The following is an 18,376-nucleotide window of genomic DNA, read 5'->3' as shown; positions in this document are numbered from 1 at the left end:
GGGCCCGGGCCCCTCCGGCCGCGGGGCTCCGGCTGCTGCTCGCCCACGCCGTGCTGCTCTGCGCCGCCGGGAGCGCCGCCGGCACCGGCTCCGGTACGCGGGACGGGACCGCACCGGGAGGGAGGGAGACGCGGGGGAGTCGGTACCGGTGGAGCGGCGACATCCCGAACAGGGGCACTCGGCACCGAGGGGGGCGAGGGGACCCGGTCCCGCAGGGTCCAGTAACGGGAGTCCCGGGGAAGCGGGGAGCGCTGCGGGGCGGGCGCTGCGGGACCGGGCCGCGCTCCGGCGGCTCCCGGAGGGATCGCACCTGCCACCCCCGGCTGATCCTTGCCCCCCGGTGCCCTCCGTGTCCGGGAAGGGCAGGAGCCCCACGACCGCCGCCCGGGTCAGGGTGCCCGCAGAGCCCGGAGCCGCAGGTTTTGGCCCGTCACGGCTGGCTGGGAGCAAAAGCGCCCGGGTAGAACAAACTTCCCCTTCGCCTCCCGCAGCGGCCGCGCAGGGACCGCACGCAGGGCCCGGGGGGACATCGCTGGCCCGAGGCAGCCGAGGACACACGACAGGGCTGGACCCCCGCCAAGACCGCGGCCACCCCGGGCCGGCCCCACCACCGGGCTGAGGGCAGTGCCCGGCTGCTTCTGGCGGCCTCCGGTCCGGGACGGGGCTTCTCGAAGGACCCGGGGACAATATCCGAGTGTGCTGGCAGCCAGGGCCCTCCCGTGTCCCCAAACACACGCCGGTGACACTGTGGCTGGGAGCGAGGATGGCGGCAGCAGAGGTGGCTCCTGTGGCCTCAGCTATGGTTTCATTCCCATGCCGTGTGCTGGAGGAGCTCACCATGTGCTGCCCAACCTCAGGCACACCAGGAGATATCAAGGAATAATGCTGATTATGGCAGGGACCCATGGAGCATGTGGTTAATTAAAACCCTTCCTCAAACCCCATCAGCTCCATCCCCAGCGCCTACGGTAAAGATCCTTACCCAGGGCATTGAATCCAGTCCCTCTTCTGTGAAATGACCTTATTCCCTGAAGAAAAACAGCACAGACTTTTGGCCCTTGACAGATTTTACAATTCCTCTCTAACATTCTCAGCAAAATGAGCCCAGGCACATGGGCTGTATCTCAAGGGTCTCTGGCCACGGGTGTTCAAGTGGTGCCGATGGGAACCCCGTCTCCAGCAGCCTGCTCAGCTCAACTTTCTGCTGTGGGAAGCGAGGTGCCCACACCCAAGAGTCCCCAAAATGTGCACAGGCTGAGCATGTGGAGTGCAGCAGGCACCCCCAGGGCAGGGGGAGCGGGACCCAAACTGAGTGGGTTTGGGCTGAGCAGAGCTGGGCAGTGTTGGGGGTGTTGCCCTTCACCCCTTCCCACCCCATCCTGCAGGGAGAGCAGGGACTTCTCTGTGCTGGAGCAGCTGGTCCTCTGCAAAACCAGAGACCTCAGGGTGCAGACTTTCCAGTTTGGGCTGTGAAGGAAGGGAACATGACCCATGGCCATGCAGAGGGCAGCCATGTCAGCTCCACAGGGGACAGCAGGATTTGGGGTGTGACCCAGCAGGATGTGACAGGTCCAGCCATCAGAAACAGTGGGGCTGAGTGACCCCAAAGCTGAGTGACCCCAGTGTGGCTGGGGAGGTGGCAGGGGCCCCATTGCAGCCACATCTGCTGAAAGGAGGGCCCCCAGGGGACGGACCTGGCTGTCACTGGCCGGGCTGGACCACAGGTGGTGGAGACAGACAAGGGACAGCCTCTGCCCTGCTCCTTCTCTGGCTTGGCCATCTCTTTACATGTGTCTTATCTTTCTGAGAAGCTCCTCTGGGAGTTGAGGACAGCTGGAGCCAGTATCTGTGTCTTGCTGAGCACAGGGCAGGGCCTGGGGACACGCTGGGGAGCCACGTGCCTGAAGAGCTGGGACAGATGCAGCACTGGAATGGTGCAGCCCTGGAGCTGACTGCTGCACAGCACGATCAAAGCAAATTTCATTTTGTGGGGGGAAAAAAAATACCTGGGATACATGATATACATGAAAGGACGGCTTTTTTCCAAGCCTTAATTAGGGAGGGAGATATCTGATTGAGAAATTAGGGGAACTGTGCTGTGGCCTGAGGTGCTGTCAGCAGAGCGTCCAGGCTCTGCTTCTCCCCAGCGCTGCAGCAGGAGGACCAAAGCCCTAATCTAGTCCTTGGATCTGCTCTCGAAGACCAAATAACAGGATGTTGGGCTGAGGCTGGGATCTCCTGCTCACTTATTTGCTGCTCAGAGCACTCCACTTGACTCCTCACTAGCTGCACCTTGGCTCTGAGCCATGGTTTTTGTTCTCTGTAGACTTTTCCTCTGGCTGTGAGCAGAGCCAGGCCGGTCCCAAGGTGTTTCTCAGTTTTCCCTGCAGATACTGCCTTTGGCTGCTAACTCTCCTTCAGGGCTGTAGTTTTGTAGTTTTGTTCTTGCAAAGTAAACATGCCCATCCTCTCAGCACCCACTGCACAACTCACACTGCCAAACCGGAGCAGTGGCAGCACCCCAACATCACCGTGAGCCCCAGCCACGGATGGGACAGCTCGGGCCCGGCTGTGTGAAGGCAGGTGGGGACCTCTGGCAGAGCTGCTTTGCATTCATTCACGTCTGTTTACATTGTCCGCGGTCTGCGCCTCCTCCCAGCTCATCCCCTCCGCAGTGGGGCTCGCAGAGTCAGCCCGGGCTCAGAGTGAAGCCTCGGCAGAGCCCTGGGGCTTGTGTCACCCCTCCAGGCCGGCCCGGGCAGGCAGATCTGGCTCAGGTGCAGGGGGAGGATCGCGGAGCCCACGTGGAACACAGCTGTGGCCCTGGCGCGCTGCTCCTGCTCCTGGTGCTGCCAGAAGTGGTTGCAGATGACGATCTGGCTGTGGTGTGTGTGCTGTGAATAGTTCGTAGGCCAGAGAATACCTTCCTGGATCAGGAAAATAAGTGCGTATGAGTTCCATCGTCTTCAAAGCCTGCGGCAGTGGGGCCGTGTCCCATCGAGCGAGCCCGGCTCCATCCCGGCCGTGATTCAGCCCAGGTTGCTTTGGCTGCGGTTTGCAGAACGGATGTTGTCCCCGAAATGTGGCATTTTTCAGCGGTGATGGAGCGTGTGCTGCAGCCCTGCCGGCACGGAGGGGCCGCGCTCGCTGCCAGCGGCTTTCCCATACCTGGAGCCGTCCTGGCAAGAACAGCGCAGGATTCCTGGCAGGGGTGTGGAGAGGAGCTGCAGCAGAGGGAGGCTCCGTGAGGATGTGAAGGGGTTGGCGTCGCGGGCCAGGACACGCTCCATCCCCTTCCCACCCTTTTGGCTGGAACATGCTGCTCCCGCCCCGCTCCGGGACCCCGCGGCACTGACACTGCCGTGACCCGGGGGAGGAGGCGGCCCGGCCGAGCCCGGCACGCTGCCAAACCCACCTCGGAGGAGGGCTCGGCACCACTTGCCATCGAGCCCCCCACCAGGGAGGGCCCCGGCAGAGAGAACTTCTCCTGACTCCCCAGATCAGCTGGAGAGACGGGGCAGGACGCGACCTGCTGTGCCGGAGCCTGTGGCACGGAGCATCCTCCCAGCCCTGTGGCTGTGACAGCCACGAAAACCCGGCTTCCCCCGGGTTCACCGCGCACGGCACCAGGCTGCTCTTCGGGGCTTTCTCCGGGTCTGCAGCAGAGCCAAGTGTGGAGCTACCGGCGTGGGAATAGCCCAGAGGATGCTCCAGATGTGCTGCTACACCTCCCCCTTTCCAAAAATTCCCATCTTGCAGAATTCTGAACGGGTGGTCTGACCTTAATTTGTCTGAGATAAATAAGATCCTGCCTGCTGCCTCCCGTCTGGAGACATGAAAAGATCCCAGATGAAAGGGAGCCTGATGGAAGTGCTAGAAGGTGAATGTGTCTTTGCAAGTCAGGCCCTGTGCTGTGAGGGATTTGGGACCACAGGGCTGAGCACAGCCTGGCAAAGCTGCTGGCTGAGCCCCGGGCTCCAACGCAGCCCCTGCCCTGCTCCGAGTATGCGGCTATTGGGAGACTGAGCAACATTTTTCAAATACGTTAATTTTTAGCTGCAATTTCCTATGGAAAAATGTAGTTTCTGTTCTGCATGCCCATCCCACCACCGCAGCAATGGAACCTGTTCCCAAATTCCTGAAGAACCTGAAGCAGATCTGGCGGGGATCTGGTGAGCTCACGAGCCACATGGAGCTCAGGAGAGTTCCTCCATCAGCTGTGACACTGACAGCCCTGGCAGTGGCTGTCGGTCTCTGCAGCACTCAGGGTGTGCTGCCCGTCCCCCATTCCCGCAGCCCACAGCTCCAGAGCTGGGCGTTGTGCTGGTGGCACCTCTGTCCATGAGTGCTCCTGCTGGGGCTGGTGGCCACCAGTGTGCTCTGACAAATGCAGATGTGCTCCAGGAGGTCTGGGCTTTAGGCACTTCCCTCCTCCTGGCACAAAGGCTCTGTGGGGAGAAACCTGGCTTGCTGAGTTGAGGATGCCTCTGGTGAGGATTTCAGGAGGCAGCTGTGACAGAGAACATCCCAATTTCCAGAGCATTCCTCAGGCTGATGGAAGGCAGAGGAGTCTCTGGCCACCCTGGACTGTTTCTGTTTCTCCTGAGGTTTGCTGCTCTTGGAGGGGCTGCGGATGGTGGGGTTACAAGGATCTTCCTGCTCCGGGACAAACCGGAGAGGTTTGGTGTGGATGGCGCTGCTTCAGTGTGGGAGCTGCTCTGTGCCAGGGGTCTCCCTGTCCCTTGTGATCCCAGAGCCCTGGGAAGGGCTGGAAGGGGCCCTTATCTCGTCCCTGCAGGCTGGGCATGAAGGTGGTGGAGGAAGGGGCCGGGCAGGAGCCGGGAGTGAGCCCAGAGAGGCCCTTTCCATCCGCTCGGGGGGCGGGCGCGGAGGGGCCGCTGCCAAAGCAAACTGCCCTGACAATGGCTGTTATTATTAACACAGCTGCTGTTTGCACGGCTTTATCCCGTGCTGGGCTCCGGGGGCACAGCAGCCCCCCAGGCACGAAGCTACGCCCCCGGGCCTGGGGGACACCACCACAACAGGGCAGCGCTTGGCTCCTGCAGCCCAGCACCTCCTCCACCGAGCTGGAGCCGGCCGGGCTGTGTCCGAGGCAGTGTTCCCCCTTGAGGAGCAGGGAACCACCAGATGCAGTGATGTGGTGGCTGGATGGTGATGGCTCTCTCTCTCTCTCTGCCCCTGCAGTGAATCCCTGTTGCTATTTCCCCTGCCAGAACCAAGGGGTGTGTGTGAGGGTGGGCCTGAGAGGATACGAGTGCGACTGCACACGGACGGGCTACTACGGGGTGAACTGCACCTCCCGTAAGTCCCTGTCCCCGTCCCCGTGGGTGCCAGGGCAGCCTGTCCCCACTGACAGCAGGTGTGGGTGGGCTGGATCCTCAGTGAGGAGACTGACTGCTCTGTTTCCCCCAGCTGAATTCTGGACACGTCTCCACAACCTCCTGAAGCCCAGTCCTGCCTTCTACCACTTCATCCTGACCCACTTCAAGTGGTTTTGGGACATTATCAACAGCACCTTCATCAGGGACACGCTCATGAGGCTCGTGCTGACAGGTGAGGGGTTGGAGAGGGTCTTGAGGTTCAGCAGGACTCGAGGACCCCCCTGGCATGGACAGATGTGTGGGTGGGGATAGCAGGGCTGCAGCGATGCTGAGCAGCTCCTGTGAGCAGGGTGGGCATTGGGCTTCAGTCACCTCATCAGGAGACCCAGAAGGTTGTCATCCTGTCCTTCCATCACCTTGTCACAACTGTCACTGTGCCTGGGGGCTTGCCCAGCCAGGTTGGAGTGGGGTGTAGGGGGTCCCCAGCACGGTGCCAAGCTGGCAGCTGGCTGGAAAACACGAGCAGTTCTTGGCATGCTGCACTCCCTGGGCCAAGGAGCTCTTTCACAGCTGCACAGAAAGCAGCCTGTGGAAATATGGCCCTTGTTACTCATGTCCCCATATTCATCACTTTGCATAAATATTTAGGTTCCATCTCTTGGAGCCGTAGCTACACACTCACAAGGCTCCGGCTGTTGGCTTCACCATTTCTATGGGTTTGTCATCTCATTCATCATCCAAGAATCCACTTAGCACATTAGCATGAGCCCTCCTTTTCTGCAGGGAACTGCAGCCTTTAAAAGGCTCGGAGCAAAGCCCAGGACAACCCATGCCTGCAGTGCTGGTACCTTTCTGGTTTTTGGGGTGTCGGGGGGCGTCTGGCAGCACAGAGCAGGCGGGCAGGGACCAGGGGCAGAGCCTGTGGGTTGCTGCCTCAAGCCCCACAGTGGTGATCCCCCTCTCTCCTTTCAGTTCGTGCCAATCTCATCCCCAGCCCCCCCACTTTCAACTCTGACTATGGCTACATCAGCTGGGAGGCCTATGCCAACGTCAGCTATTACACCCGCATCCTCCCACCCGTGCCGGACGACTGCCCCACGCCCATGGGGACCAAAGGTATGTGGCTGCTCCAGGGGACCTGTATCCTGTTTCCCACCCAGCCACAGCCAAGATTTTGCCACCATGGACCCTGCAAGGCACCACTGGCAGTGCCACGTGGTACCGCTGTCCTGCCCAGGCTGGCTCTGCAGCAGGAGGAGCTTGATGGCATCCAGATTGCTGCTGGGACAGCTCAGGCTGGGCTGCTGGGACATGTCATGGCCTGTGTGAGAGGGCTGCGAGGTGTCTGTGCAGATGAGTCTGTGCCCAATGCTGCAGCAGGCAGCAGCAGTACCCAGCTGGGTTGGCACTGGGCATCTGCCCTCAGCCTCCATCCTCTGCAGGGAAGCTGCAGCTCCCCGACCCCCAGCTCCTGGCAGAGAGGTTCCTGCTGCGGCAGAAGTTTGAAGCTGATCCCCGAGGCACCAACATGATGTTTGCCTTCTTCGCCCAGCATTTCACCCACCAGTTCTTCAAGACATCTGGGAAGATGGGACGCGGCTTCACCAAGGCGCTGGGGCACGGGGTGAGGGTGTGGGGTCTGTGGGAGGGAGGGGGTGCTGGGGCCCGTGTGCCTCTCGGAGCAGCCTTGATGCTCTGCTCTCCACAGGTGGACCTGGGACATTTGTACGGGGACAACCTGCAGCGGCAGCACCAGCTGCGACTCTTCCGAGATGGGAAGCTGAAATTTCAGGTACCACCCAGCACAGCTGAAACACATCCCAGCCCTGTGAGCCAGGGTTGTTTGAAGCACATGTTCCTCTAGCAGCTCTTGGGGGACCCCAGCCCTGGCGCCCTGTGTGGCTGCTGCCTGAGGATGATCTCTGGGGTGCAGCTGCTCTGACCACAGCAGGCGTTTGGGGCTGTACAATGGAAGTGTTTCCATTCCAATCACCTCTAGCAGGAGAGCAGATGTGGAGCCCTCAGGGAGACAGCTCCTGGCTGGGCAGGCTTTTACTAGAGTGTTTTGTCCCCTCTGTCCTTTCTGCCCTCTGGTTGCTGTGTCCCCAGGTGGTGGATGGAGAGGTGTACCCGCCCATGGTCACTGAGGCTCCGGTTCACATGGTGTACCCGTCGGGAGTGCCCAAGGAGCAGCAGCTGGCAGTGGGGCAGGAGGTGTTCGGGCTGCTGCCGGGGCTCTGCGTGTACGCCACGCTCTGGCTACGCGAGCACAACCGCGTCTGTGACCTGCTCAAGCGGGACCATCCCACCTGGAGTGACGAGCAGCTCTTCCAGACGGCGCGGCTCATCCTCATCGGTGAGGAACCAGCACTGCCCTGTCTCACCCCCCTGGGTAGCCCACAAGGACTCACATGCTCGCCAGCCTCTTTTTGAGGGTAATGGCCAAACTGCCTTTGAGGCAGTTCCTCTGGCATCCTTCTGAGAATCGTTTGTTTTGTGCCACATGGCAAAAAAATTTGCTTTGGTCCATCAAAAATGGTCAGGAGGAGGTGGATGGCTGCTGCGGTAGATGTGGGTAACACTTCAGGTACAGAGCTGGTGGCTCCTGCTACTGCCAGCTGCTTCTTTTCTCCTGCCCAGGGGAGACCATTAAGATGGTTATTGAAGACTACGTCCAGCACCTCAGTGGGTACTACCTGAGCCTCAAGTTCGACCCCGAGCTGTTGTTCGGGTCACAGTTCCAGTACCGGAATCGCATCGCAGTGGAGTTCAACCAGCTCTATCACTGGCACGGGCTGATGCCTGACTCCTTCATCATCCAGGGACAGGAGTACAGCTACAAGCAGTTCCTCTACAACACCTCCATGCTCATGGACTACGGCGTGGAGGCGCTGGTGGAGTCCTTTTCCAAGCAGGTGGCAGGAAGGGTAAGGTCCTGCTCCGCCCTCCCCAGGAGAGACATTCATGCAGGCACATGTCACACCGAGTCTGGCCAGGGCAGCACCCGATGGGCACATCAGGAGTTCTCCTGGCAGCCCCAGTCGCTCACCCTCGGTGCTCTGTAGTAAACATTCCGGTGATGGCAGGAGCTTGTGGAAGCCGCGGGGCCTGGAGCAGCGTCTGGCACTGTTCTTTGCTGCCATCGCATGGATGTTTTCTTCCGAGCAATTGCGGCTCCATTCCTGATCCTCTTTGCTTGTGCCGAGCAGCCCAGCTGAGGCTGAGCCTTGGGCCCTTTAGGTTCTCCCAGTGAGCCTGAAATCTCTCTCACCCTTCCAGGTCACTGTGTCACTGTCCATCCAGGACTTCTCCTGCCCTGTGCCCTGCCCTGGGAACAGGGTTGACCTGACCAAGCTGCTGTACAGCTGCTTTTTGCTCTGTCCACCGGCTGCCCCTCCTCTTGCTGCTGCAATGATGTGCTGGCATCCACAGCACGAGCCCAGGACATGGATGCTTTAGTGTGGTGGCCCTCTGGAGCTGATGCTGGTTCTGCCTTGTGCCTGATGTGTGCTCCTCCTTGTGCTCTCCCTGCAGATTGGTGGGGGACACACCATCAATGCCAATGTCTTGCACGTGGCTGTTGGGGTTATCAAGGAGTCCCGGCAGCTGAGGCTGCAGCCTTTCAATGAGTATCGGAAAAGGTTTGGCCTGAAGCCCTACAAGTCCTTCCAGGAGCTGACAGGTAGGGCTGCAGTGCTGCTCCTGGGGCTTTGCTGGGGCAGGGCAGGTGCTCTGTGCCTGTGGGTGAGTACAAGGCCATGAGCTGCCCCTTTGCTACTGGGCTTGCCCAGCACAGCAGCTGCTCCTGCCCATCCCAGCCCTGCCTGCTCATGGCCCCACACTGGGGCAGATGCAGGGTCCTTCCTCCTGGGGGCTGGGGACAGCCCTCCTCTGGGCTCCAGAGGACAGTTCTGGGTCTGGAAGTCAGGCTTGCCACTGCCTGTGAGGGAGCCACCCTCCCTTTGCCCACTGCAAGGCCAGTCCTTGCCAGGTGTGATTCTCTTGCTAAAACACTCTGTTCACTTGGTACAGGAGAGGAAGAAAAGGCAGCAGAACTGGAAGAGCTGTATGGAGACATTGATGCTCTGGAGTTTTACCTAGGCTTGCTGCTCGAGAAACCCCAACCCAACGGCATTTTTGGGGAAAGCATGGTGGAGATTGGAGCTCCATTTTCCCTAAAGGGGCTTTTTGGAAATCCCATCTGCTCCCCAGACTACTGGAAACCCAGCACATTTGGTGGAGCAACCGGCTTTGAGATTGTTAAGACGGCATCCCTCAAGAAGCTCGTGTGCCTCAATGTGAAGAAGTGCCCGTACGTGGCGTTCCACGTGCCAGATGCTGCGGAACACGGCAGCCCTCGGGCTGGTGGATCATCTACAGAGCTCTAGCAGGGATAACCTGCCCAGGCTGGGACTGTCCTTGCCCTGGTGCAGGCTGAGCTGAGCTCCCAGCCTGGTGCTGAGTATCCTGTTCCTTCCTACAGTGAATGGTGGGGATGCAGGAACCTGCCACCCCTGTGCTGAACAGAAACAGGACAGGAGATGGTCCCACCCTGGGTGTCCTCCATGCCAGCCCTCGAGGAGAGGCTGCTCCCTGCTCTCTGAAAAACTCGAGTGCCTTGGGAGTGTGGCTGCCAGCTCTGTTCTCATCAGACTCAGCTCTCCTGATAGTGAATACCTTGCATGAAACAGCTTTGGAATGCCCTAGTGGACACTGTGGACTCCCCAGTGCTTTGTCACCATCCATCCCTGCTGCCACCCAGCACCAGGCCACCAGCAGCCCTTCTTCCAGAGGGGTCATATCCACGTTATGCCTGAAAACCAGTTTGGGAATTAGTGAAAAGTATAAGACTGGAAAAATTTCATATTAGTTAACTGGTTAGCACTGACTTAATTCTTACACACCAGGAGTCCAATTTTTCCTCACACACCACCTATTTCCAATAGAGACTCTTTCCTGCTCAGAACAGGAGCCCAGGGAGCACTCCCTCCTCCCCTGCTGCACCTGGTGAAGCGATGAGCTGTCTGAGGGATGCAGAGGAGGTGGCAGCATGCAGAGGGACAGGAAGGACACCATGTTTGTGCTGCCCAGTAGTGGCTGAGCTTGCAGCAGAAGCCTGTTCTGATCCAATTCTCCTGCAACAGCCTGCCCAGCACACATGCACAGCTGGGAGAAGGAAACAAAGCTCTCCTGGAGGAGCCCAGAAAGAAGCATGAGGTCAGATCCCCAGACCTCTGTGTCATGCTGGCTTGGACCCTGGCATGTGCCACTGGCTGCCAACCTGGGGCTGCTCAGAGCAAGATGCTACCTCTGTGCACACAAAGGGATAGAGCCTCTTCCATCCCAAAATCATCACCCTTCTCTGCACTAACAGCTCAGCAAGCACATCCTCACAGCACACAGCTTCTATCCTCCTGCCGAAACACACCTCAGCCCTTGCCCAGCCACTGTCACTGGCCTTGATCCCCATCAGATCCTGGTTAAGCTCCAGGAAAAAGGTCATTTAAAATAATAAATGATTTTAAAAACTCCTCTATCTCTGGGTGTGCTCACCAGCACTGTGCTGGGCCATTGCTGACTGCACCTGAAGCAATAAATGGAGCAAGCACCCTCCCTTATGTGCTTCTGTGGGGGTCTCTGAGTGTCCTGAGGTGGTCTGAACTTTGTTCCCCGCCGGCTGCCCCCCAGCACTGTGCTGCTCCAATGCCACAGTTCAGAGTGTTTAGACAATGCTCTCAGGAACAGGGTGGGATTGTTGGGGTTGTCCTGGGCAGGGCCAGGAGTTGGACCGTGATGTTGTGTGTGGGTCCCTTCCAATTCAGGATATTCTGTAATTCCAGTGACACAGCACTTAGATCAACATTGTGTATTTCTAGCACATAAAAACACATTCATCTGGCTGCCTGCACGCTTTGTAGACGTGAAAAAGCCAGAGTCTGTAAGAGAGCATGCTGCTGCAGCTCCTTCCTGTGCTGTCCTGGAGGAGGGGAGCACTCCTGAGCTTCTGCTCCATCCCAGCTGGATTCCCAGGGAATTACAGGAATTTTAAACTAGGGAAGTTTAAAGGGCTGGTGCCTTGGCAGGGATGCGGTAGGAGAACGTCATAGCAAGGGAACATCTGCAAGCAGAGATTCCCAAGGCACTCACTCACTCTCTTTAACCCTTCAGAAACGGGATGGCATTATCAGGGTATCATCAGGAGTTTTGTTTCCTATGGGATGTGGGGAGGCAGAGAGGCAAACACAACCCCCAAAGGCACAGCAGGCAGCTTCACCTGCTCTGTGCTCCCCTGGGCTGGCCCTACCCAGTCCTGGCACATGGACAGCCCAGTGCTCCCACTCCCACCAAGTCGTGCAGAAGTGCTGAGCAGCGATTCAAGAGGAGGACACGATCCCTCCCCGCCCACACGTGCCTCCAGCCAGCCGAGCACACTTCCAGCTGTCCGTGTGACCGCCCATCCCGGCGAGGAGCTGCTCCAGCCCCGAGCATCCTTCCCCTCCATCTGTCGAGAGGCACGAGCTCGGCTCGTTTCAGTTAAACCACAAACATCCTGCGTTTTCTCGAGGCTATCGCTGGCTGCCAGCGCTGCTTTGGGACCAGATGATAACTGCACGAGAGCCCCTCGGGCACACAGAGAGGGCCTGGCTGCTCTCTGCCAGCAAGGAGGAATGTTCCACTGCAAACTAGCTGGGCTGAGACACCACTGGCAAACCTGGCACCTCTTCCAACCAGCACAGGACAGCAAAGCACCTCCCTCCTGCTAGCAGGAAAAGCTTTGAAAATGTTTCTGTGAAGTACCAGACAGACACAGCATCCAACACAGTACTGAAATGCCCAGGAGCCCAGGCACCCACAGCCCCACACACACAGCTTCCCCCAGCCCAGCACTGCTGAGCCCTTCTGTTTCCTGGGCTGGTTTTCCAGCCATGGCAGTTTGCAGAAATCACTCCCACTGTCACCAGGTCATCCAGGACAAGGTACAGCCACATCCAAGGCAGTGTTTGCATCCACACATGGTGGTGTTTGGTGTGGCCACCAGCATCACCCAACCACACCAAGGGCTCCCTGCTGCGCTCTGGGGCCGGTGCAGGGGAGAGTGCTGCCAGAAGTATCTCTCTGAGCTCCTGGTAAACACAGCTCTTAGGACATCCTCTGTATTTTTCAACAGGCCTCTGAGGAGCCCAGCTGAGGCTGCCCATGGTGGGGATGGACAGGGACAGGAAGATGGGGTTGCCTGGGCTCCTGCAGCAACAATGAAAACATCCATCTGGGGTTGTGTGCCTCAGAGGTGGTGACTGAGCAGGGGGAGAAAAGCAATCCCCCCTTGGAAGGAGTCTCCAGACAATCCCAGCCGGCCCCAGCAGGCCCCTCTGCCACAGCAGTCAGACCAGTGTCTGCACAGGAAACCTTGTTTGGATTTTCAGCAAAGGTCTGTTTTGAACATTTTGCAAAGAAGAGGCAGATGGGAGGCCAGAAAAACTCTGTAATCTCTTCTGTGTTAAATCTTGCCACTGCCTGGCATCAATGCTGGCACCACGATTAAAGATCCATGCTGAGCTCATCCTGGGATTTCACTCCTGCCCTTGCCAAGCAACCATCCGTGCTTCCTTGTGCACTCACATTCCATGCCCAAACTCTGCTGTTTGTATTGGAACATCATTAACAACATTAATCACCCAGGTGATGCCAAAACGAGGGCCTGTAACACCCGTCATTCCTGGCTGCCTCCCTGCACTGCGCTGCTCATTCCAAAACAAAACATTTCCCAGAGGCAACACACCTACCTGACAAGTGCTTTTTCAACTCCTATTTATAGAACTCCATGAAAATTTAGCTTTAAGAAAGGACAAAAGCAGCAGCAGCTCCTCTTGCTGCTCTCAGGCGTGTGGCCTGTGCATGAACGAGCAGCAGGGTTAGGGCACTGCTTCCCTCACTCCCTTGTGCTTGTTATATTCTTCCAGATCAATGATTAATTGGATTCTGACTTTTTTCTTCTCCTTTTTTGTTACTAGCACTGCAAACCACCTCTCCCACACCTGAGCACAGGAGGTTCCTCACCAGGAGTCACCTTGCCCCAGGCCATTGGACACAGAGCAGCAGGAGAGGGTTTGATCCTGTTAGAGTTTTGCTGCCATAGGGGGCAAAAAAAAAAAAGCACTTTATAAAAGTAAAACTTCAAAGCAACTCAAGCAGACAGCTCTGCCTTGATCCCCTCTCCAAGAGAGGTTTGATGATGATGCTAAAATGCACCCTGTCTGCACAACAGACTTTACTGAATCTCATCCTGGATATGTGTTACAGTTATTTTGATATTTTCCTTAAATGTGCTGATATCCACACTCAATAATTTAATTTCATATAACTTACATAGGCTTTTTTTTTTCTGCAATTCTCAGACGAAAAGAAATAATCTCTCACCACATTTGAAAACCTGGATTTCTGCCCGTTTCCTTAAACCAGCTACAATCTGTGCCAACTCAGTAATTTTAAATTACAGATTATTTATTTTTCAGCTAATACTACTTTTTAAAACACAGTTCAAATAGATACAGTTAGAAATTCTCCTTTTTCTAGCCCAAGTTCCATTCTTATTAAGATCCTATTAAGATCCACAGACACATTTGCAATTCTTCCTGGTGTTCCAAAATGCTTTACATAAAAATTGCAATTAAATTTAATCATTAAATATGGCATTACATTTGGTCATGTATTTAGGTAATGATAGTCTACTTACTACTACTGAAGGCAGACAGAAAAGAACTTTAGCACTGATTTAGAAATTTTAGCATGAGATGAAATTCTGAGGTTATTCAAGTCCTAATTCTGCACTTTGCCAACAAAATTCTCCTTGTTGCTGTTCAGCACACGTGTTGGAGCTCTTTGTAGCAGTCTCTCTGAAGAGGCAGAGCTCATTTTCTGATCAAGTGACTACTCTGAACTCCAAGGATGGGTTTTTTAAAACCCAATAATGTATTAAGAGCTGTAATTGCATTTATGTCTCAGGGAAGGTGAAGGGAAGAAGAACTCTCTCCAGCTGAAAAGCAATTTTTAGGATGAAGCCAGGGGTTGTCGTTATTTGTAAGCGAGAAAGGAACAAAAATTTAAGGCCAGGCATTAGAACAAGATCCTCCCAGGAAGGAGACTGCAAATTGTGGAATGGAACAAGGGACCTCACACTTTTAACTGGAGCAGCTCAGCACCAGGTTAGTAAGTCTTGAATTTTTACAACTCTTTTATTTGCAGTCTCAGTTCTTGTCTTGGGGAGTTGGTGGCCACATCTCAATTGAAACGTGCAAGGACACTGAGACATGACAAAAACTTCCTAAACTGACTGAATCATGTTAGAACTTCGTGGTAAGTAAAACACATTTGAACTGTGCAGAAATTAGACTGTTTTAGTTGCAGATATGGAATTAATTTAAGAAAATGTTATGAACTCGTTGTTATTTTTGATGAGCCACAGTGCATGAAGGGGAGGAATACATACCCACACGATGGAGAAAGAGAACAATCCCTAGCACAAGAACATCCCACAGCACAACTACACCTACGGGCCCTTGCCATAAATGGCTCAGTCTATTTCCAGATCACTGTCTTCACTGTAACATGCAGATGGATTATGTATAGAAGTCAGGAGCAGTAGGTCTTTTTCTGGCAGCAAACCACATTCCTGCAGAAAAGCCTCCAGGTCTACAGCAAAAAAATCTTCTCCAAGCTGGTCGGTGATGCGCACAAAATTGCCAATGAGCTCCCCTGCCTTGTAGACCAGCAGAGCTGGCAGGGCATTGTTAGTGAAGCGAGTGCTGGCACCAATGAGTGAACTCTTCACTCTGCAGAATTTCACTGTTGGGTACTCAGCAGCCAGGCAGATCATGCAGCCATTCAGGGATTCAGTGCCAGGGATATCATCTTCATAAATATGGATCATGATCAATGTGCTCTTATGCTCTTTGTCCACGGTGTCCAGAAATGCTTCTCCACTGGTGATCTCAAAGACCTGCTTGAATTGCTGCCCACTGTACAACTGCTGCCTCATCTCCTCCATCCGCTGCTTCCTGTAGCGCTGCAAGAATTCCTCGTCATCCTCATCATTGTGGATCATGTTGTATTCTTGTAAAGTCATCTAAAAAACACACACAGAGATTCCTGAAAAACATCTGCACCACTATATGGGCCGCTTACATAATGAGAATGTAAATCAGAGGATTAATGTGGGTCACTCATCTTTAATAACAGCAAAGTGCAACCCATGAAGGCTCAAGCACCCTGCGTATTACACTCCACGCTGATCTAATTAGAAACCATGTCCAGTGGGAACAGCGATTTCAGCCCTGGGTATTCCAGTTTCCACAAGCTGCACTAATAACACAAGTGGCTGCTCCATGCTCCCACTTTAATCCAGGTTAATGGTGGCCATGTGCCTTCACTGAGCTGGGAGTGCTGGTTTGGAAACTGTGCCTGACCTAAGCTGAGCTTCTTTCTCCTCAGCTTTTCATTTAGCTTTTCAGCTAACATTTTATGGCAGTATCGTGCCTGTAGAATTGAAATTAACAGGATTTTATGTATTTTGTATCTGTTCACTTGCTTGATTAAACTTGTCTGCATCACTCAAGATACAGGAGAGCACAGCCAACTTTCATCATCTGAAGGCACAAACATTACAAAAAATTAGTAACTTCTCTGACTACAATTCAGGACTAGCTTACAGCCCAGCTGATTAAAACCATTCACTACCTCCAATGTCTTCAATTTCTGGAGCTCAGAGTTGAATACTCAACACCCACTCACTAAATACTAAGTTAATAAGGGCTCCTAGTTTCAGGCAGGGGAGACAGCATTCATAGTTTTGCTGTACAACTCCTCATATTAATCCCCTGAAGTTGACTTGCTTGTTCAACAGATGAGAAATCCAGAAAAAGCTTTTGGACTACTTTGGTATTGTCACTTATTTGTTATCACAGACAAACAAACTGTTAAATACTTAAGTGGCATTTAAATTCCTTTGTGCCATCCTACCTTTCCATTGATTTTTTCTTCAAGCTCTTTCTGCTTCTGCTTATCAGCCTCGTCATCCAAGTGAGACCTGCATGTCATGGACAGCTTCTTAATGAGCCTCTCCATCTCCCTGCGCTGCTCCTGCCGCTGCTCTGTTTCCAGCTGCTTAAATCTTCGCCAGTCATTAATGACTCCCTTGGGACCTGGAATTAAGTGTGGAGGCAGTTCTTATAAAAATCACACAAAAAATTTTTACCTACCATTTAAATCAAGTAAATAATTGGTGCATCAAATTTGTAAATCAGTAAAACAGTAACCCTGTCATTAATGTTTTTGTAACTATGCAAAACACTGAAATAAGTCATTTGCCATCTAAATGTCCTTGAGTTTCTGGGTTTTTTTTTAATAAGAAAGCTACAGTTTATTTAACTAGGCCACTCTTGTAACTGTCCCAAGGATTAATATCTTTTCTCTTGAAATAGAACCACCATCCCACAAGAGTTCCCCTATTGTTAGCATGGCTTTCATCAGAATAAAAATAATGATATATTATCAATCAAATTGTACAAATCAGCCTTGTCTCAGCTTTCTATCTAAAGCCTGACTGCTTCAGATATAGTGCTGAATTTAAATTCTCTCAGAGGAGAAGTCAAACATTAAAAAAAGAACAGCTATTAAAAATAAGGTTTAGACAGCAGCCAGAAATTGATCGCCCTCTGACTCAAATATGCATAAACCCAGGAGTTTAACTTTGAAAAATGAATTTTAGAAGAACATGCAAAATTTCCAATAAACAAAGGATTTACAAAAGAAGTACAGTGATATGATGATACCTGTATTGACAGCGCTGCCATCACTGCTGAGCTCCACCTCGCCTACATTTTCAGGAATGCTGCTCTCCCCTTCTTTATCCTCCTTCTCACTGTCTTCATCCTCACCCTCGCTGCTGCTATAATAATACTGCAGCTTCTCACCAAGCAGTTTATCATCCGTAGTAGTCATTATGTTCTAAAAAGAAATGAAAAAAGCAGAGGATGCATTTCTGATCAAGCATGCATCACAATGGTCCCTTACTTCCTCAGGGCAGTTTTCAACCCCAGGAGAACACAGCCCACTCTCGAAGAGCCCTCCATGCAGTCAGTCACCTGCATTAATTCTTAAGACACGATTTAAAACTCAATTTAAAACCTCAGAGCCTCATTGGACGGCTCCATCAGGCCAATTCCCAACTACTCAGTATTATTTGCATTATTTAACAACAATTTATTTGAGCTGAAAAACTATCAACGCAATTAAGCAAATTAAAGTGTTCCTGACCTGTATTCTTTTCCAGTCTTTCAGAGAAAAGTTTCAATCAAGACCTAGAAGAGGAAATTTTAATCAAATCAGTTAAAAATCAAATTTGGGCTCACACTTGACCGTGCAGGGGTCTCGCAGCCAGCCCAGGCCGTGCGTGTGCCCCAGACCCCGCCATCAGCCCACGGACAGAGCCGGGCTCCCGGTTTTCCAGCCGAACGCTGCAGGTTCCGCGGGAGCTAACCCCGATTCAGCCGATTACAGCGCCAGATGGCCCGGGATTACCGGGATCACCCCGCAGCGGGGCCGGGCCTGAGGCGGGACACGCTCGGCCGGTGATTCCCGCGGGCCCCGAGCGAACCGGCTCAGTCCCCAGAGCCGGGCCGAGACCGCGCCCGCACCTTCCCCGGGCCCCCCGCCGCCCCTCGCCCGCCGGGGGAGCCGCGCTCCGGCCCGGCATTCTATGAGGCCCGACATTCTATGGGGCCCGGCAGCACCGGCCCGAGCAGAGCGAAACGGCCCCGCCGCCCCCGTCCCGGCCCCGCCGCCTCACCGGCTCCCGCCTCACCGGCTCCCGCCGCCTTCCGGGGCCGCCGCCTCAGCGCTCCCGCCGCCTTCCGGGGCCGCCGCGCGGGGCACGGCGGGAAGGAGGCGGCCGCGGGCGTAGACGGGCCCGGCCCCGCTGCCCCCGCCCCGCAATGGGAACGGCACCGGGAACGGCACGGCGGGACCGTGCGCAACGG

The 18,376-nt window shown here is 54.6% G+C and overlaps 2 protein-coding genes across 3 annotated transcripts; one reads left to right on the top strand and one right to left on the bottom strand.

Moving 5' to 3' along the window:
• Nucleotides 1-2: 2 nt before the first annotated feature.
• PTGS1 (prostaglandin-endoperoxide synthase 1) lies at nucleotides 3-10,878 on the top strand (the record flags this gene model as incomplete). Its single annotated transcript, XM_015644517.2, has 10 exons — nucleotides 3-93; nucleotides 5,206-5,322; nucleotides 5,434-5,574; nucleotides 6,315-6,458; nucleotides 6,785-6,966; nucleotides 7,051-7,134; nucleotides 7,452-7,698; nucleotides 7,983-8,269; nucleotides 8,877-9,024; nucleotides 9,375-10,878. Coding segments are annotated over 10 exons (1,797 nt in total), but the record flags the coding sequence as incomplete, so codon positions are not given.
• A 2,797-nt stretch (nucleotides 10,879-13,675) lies between these two features.
• PDCL (phosducin like) lies at nucleotides 13,676-18,263 on the bottom strand. Of its 2 annotated transcripts, none has more exons than XM_015644818.3 (5): nucleotides 18,202-18,263; nucleotides 17,655-17,698; nucleotides 17,171-17,345; nucleotides 16,359-16,540; nucleotides 13,676-15,465 (listed from the first exon to the last, which is right to left on the bottom strand). In XM_015644818.3, the coding sequence occupies exons 3-5, from the start codon at nucleotides 17,337-17,339 to the stop codon at nucleotides 14,914-14,916; spliced, it is 903 nt and encodes a 300-aa protein (XP_015500304.1). In that variant the 5' UTR covers nucleotides 17,340-17,345; nucleotides 17,655-17,698; nucleotides 18,202-18,263; the 3' UTR covers nucleotides 13,676-14,913. The 2 variants fall into 2 exon arrangements, with proteins under 2 accessions (XP_015500304.1, XP_015500305.1); XM_015644819.3 differs by having other exon boundaries at nucleotides 18,187-18,240.
• Between the last annotated feature and the right edge of the window lie 113 nt (nucleotides 18,264-18,376).

Source organism: Parus major, chromosome 17, assembly GCF_001522545.3.
Source record: "Parus major isolate Abel chromosome 17, Parus_major1.1, whole genome shotgun sequence".
In the NCBI taxonomy this organism is placed as follows: Eukaryota; Metazoa; Chordata; class Aves; order Passeriformes; family Paridae; genus Parus; species Parus major.
This window is presented reverse-complemented; position numbering and strand designations above follow the sequence as displayed.

Excerpts from the sequence above, each read along its gene's own strand:
- PDCL (XM_015644818.3), bottom strand. The coding sequence starts at position 17,339 with ATGACTACTACGGATGATAAACTGCTTGGTGAGAAGCTGCAGTATTAT. Across the intron at positions 16,541-17,170 it reads TGGCAGCGCTGTCAATACAG|GTCCCAAGGGAGTCATTAAT; the intron begins GTATCATCATAT and ends ACTTAATTCCAG. Across the intron at positions 15,466-16,358 it reads AAGAAAAAATCAATGGAAAG|ATGACTTTACAAGAATACAA; the intron begins GTAGGATGGCAC and ends TGTGTTTTTTAG.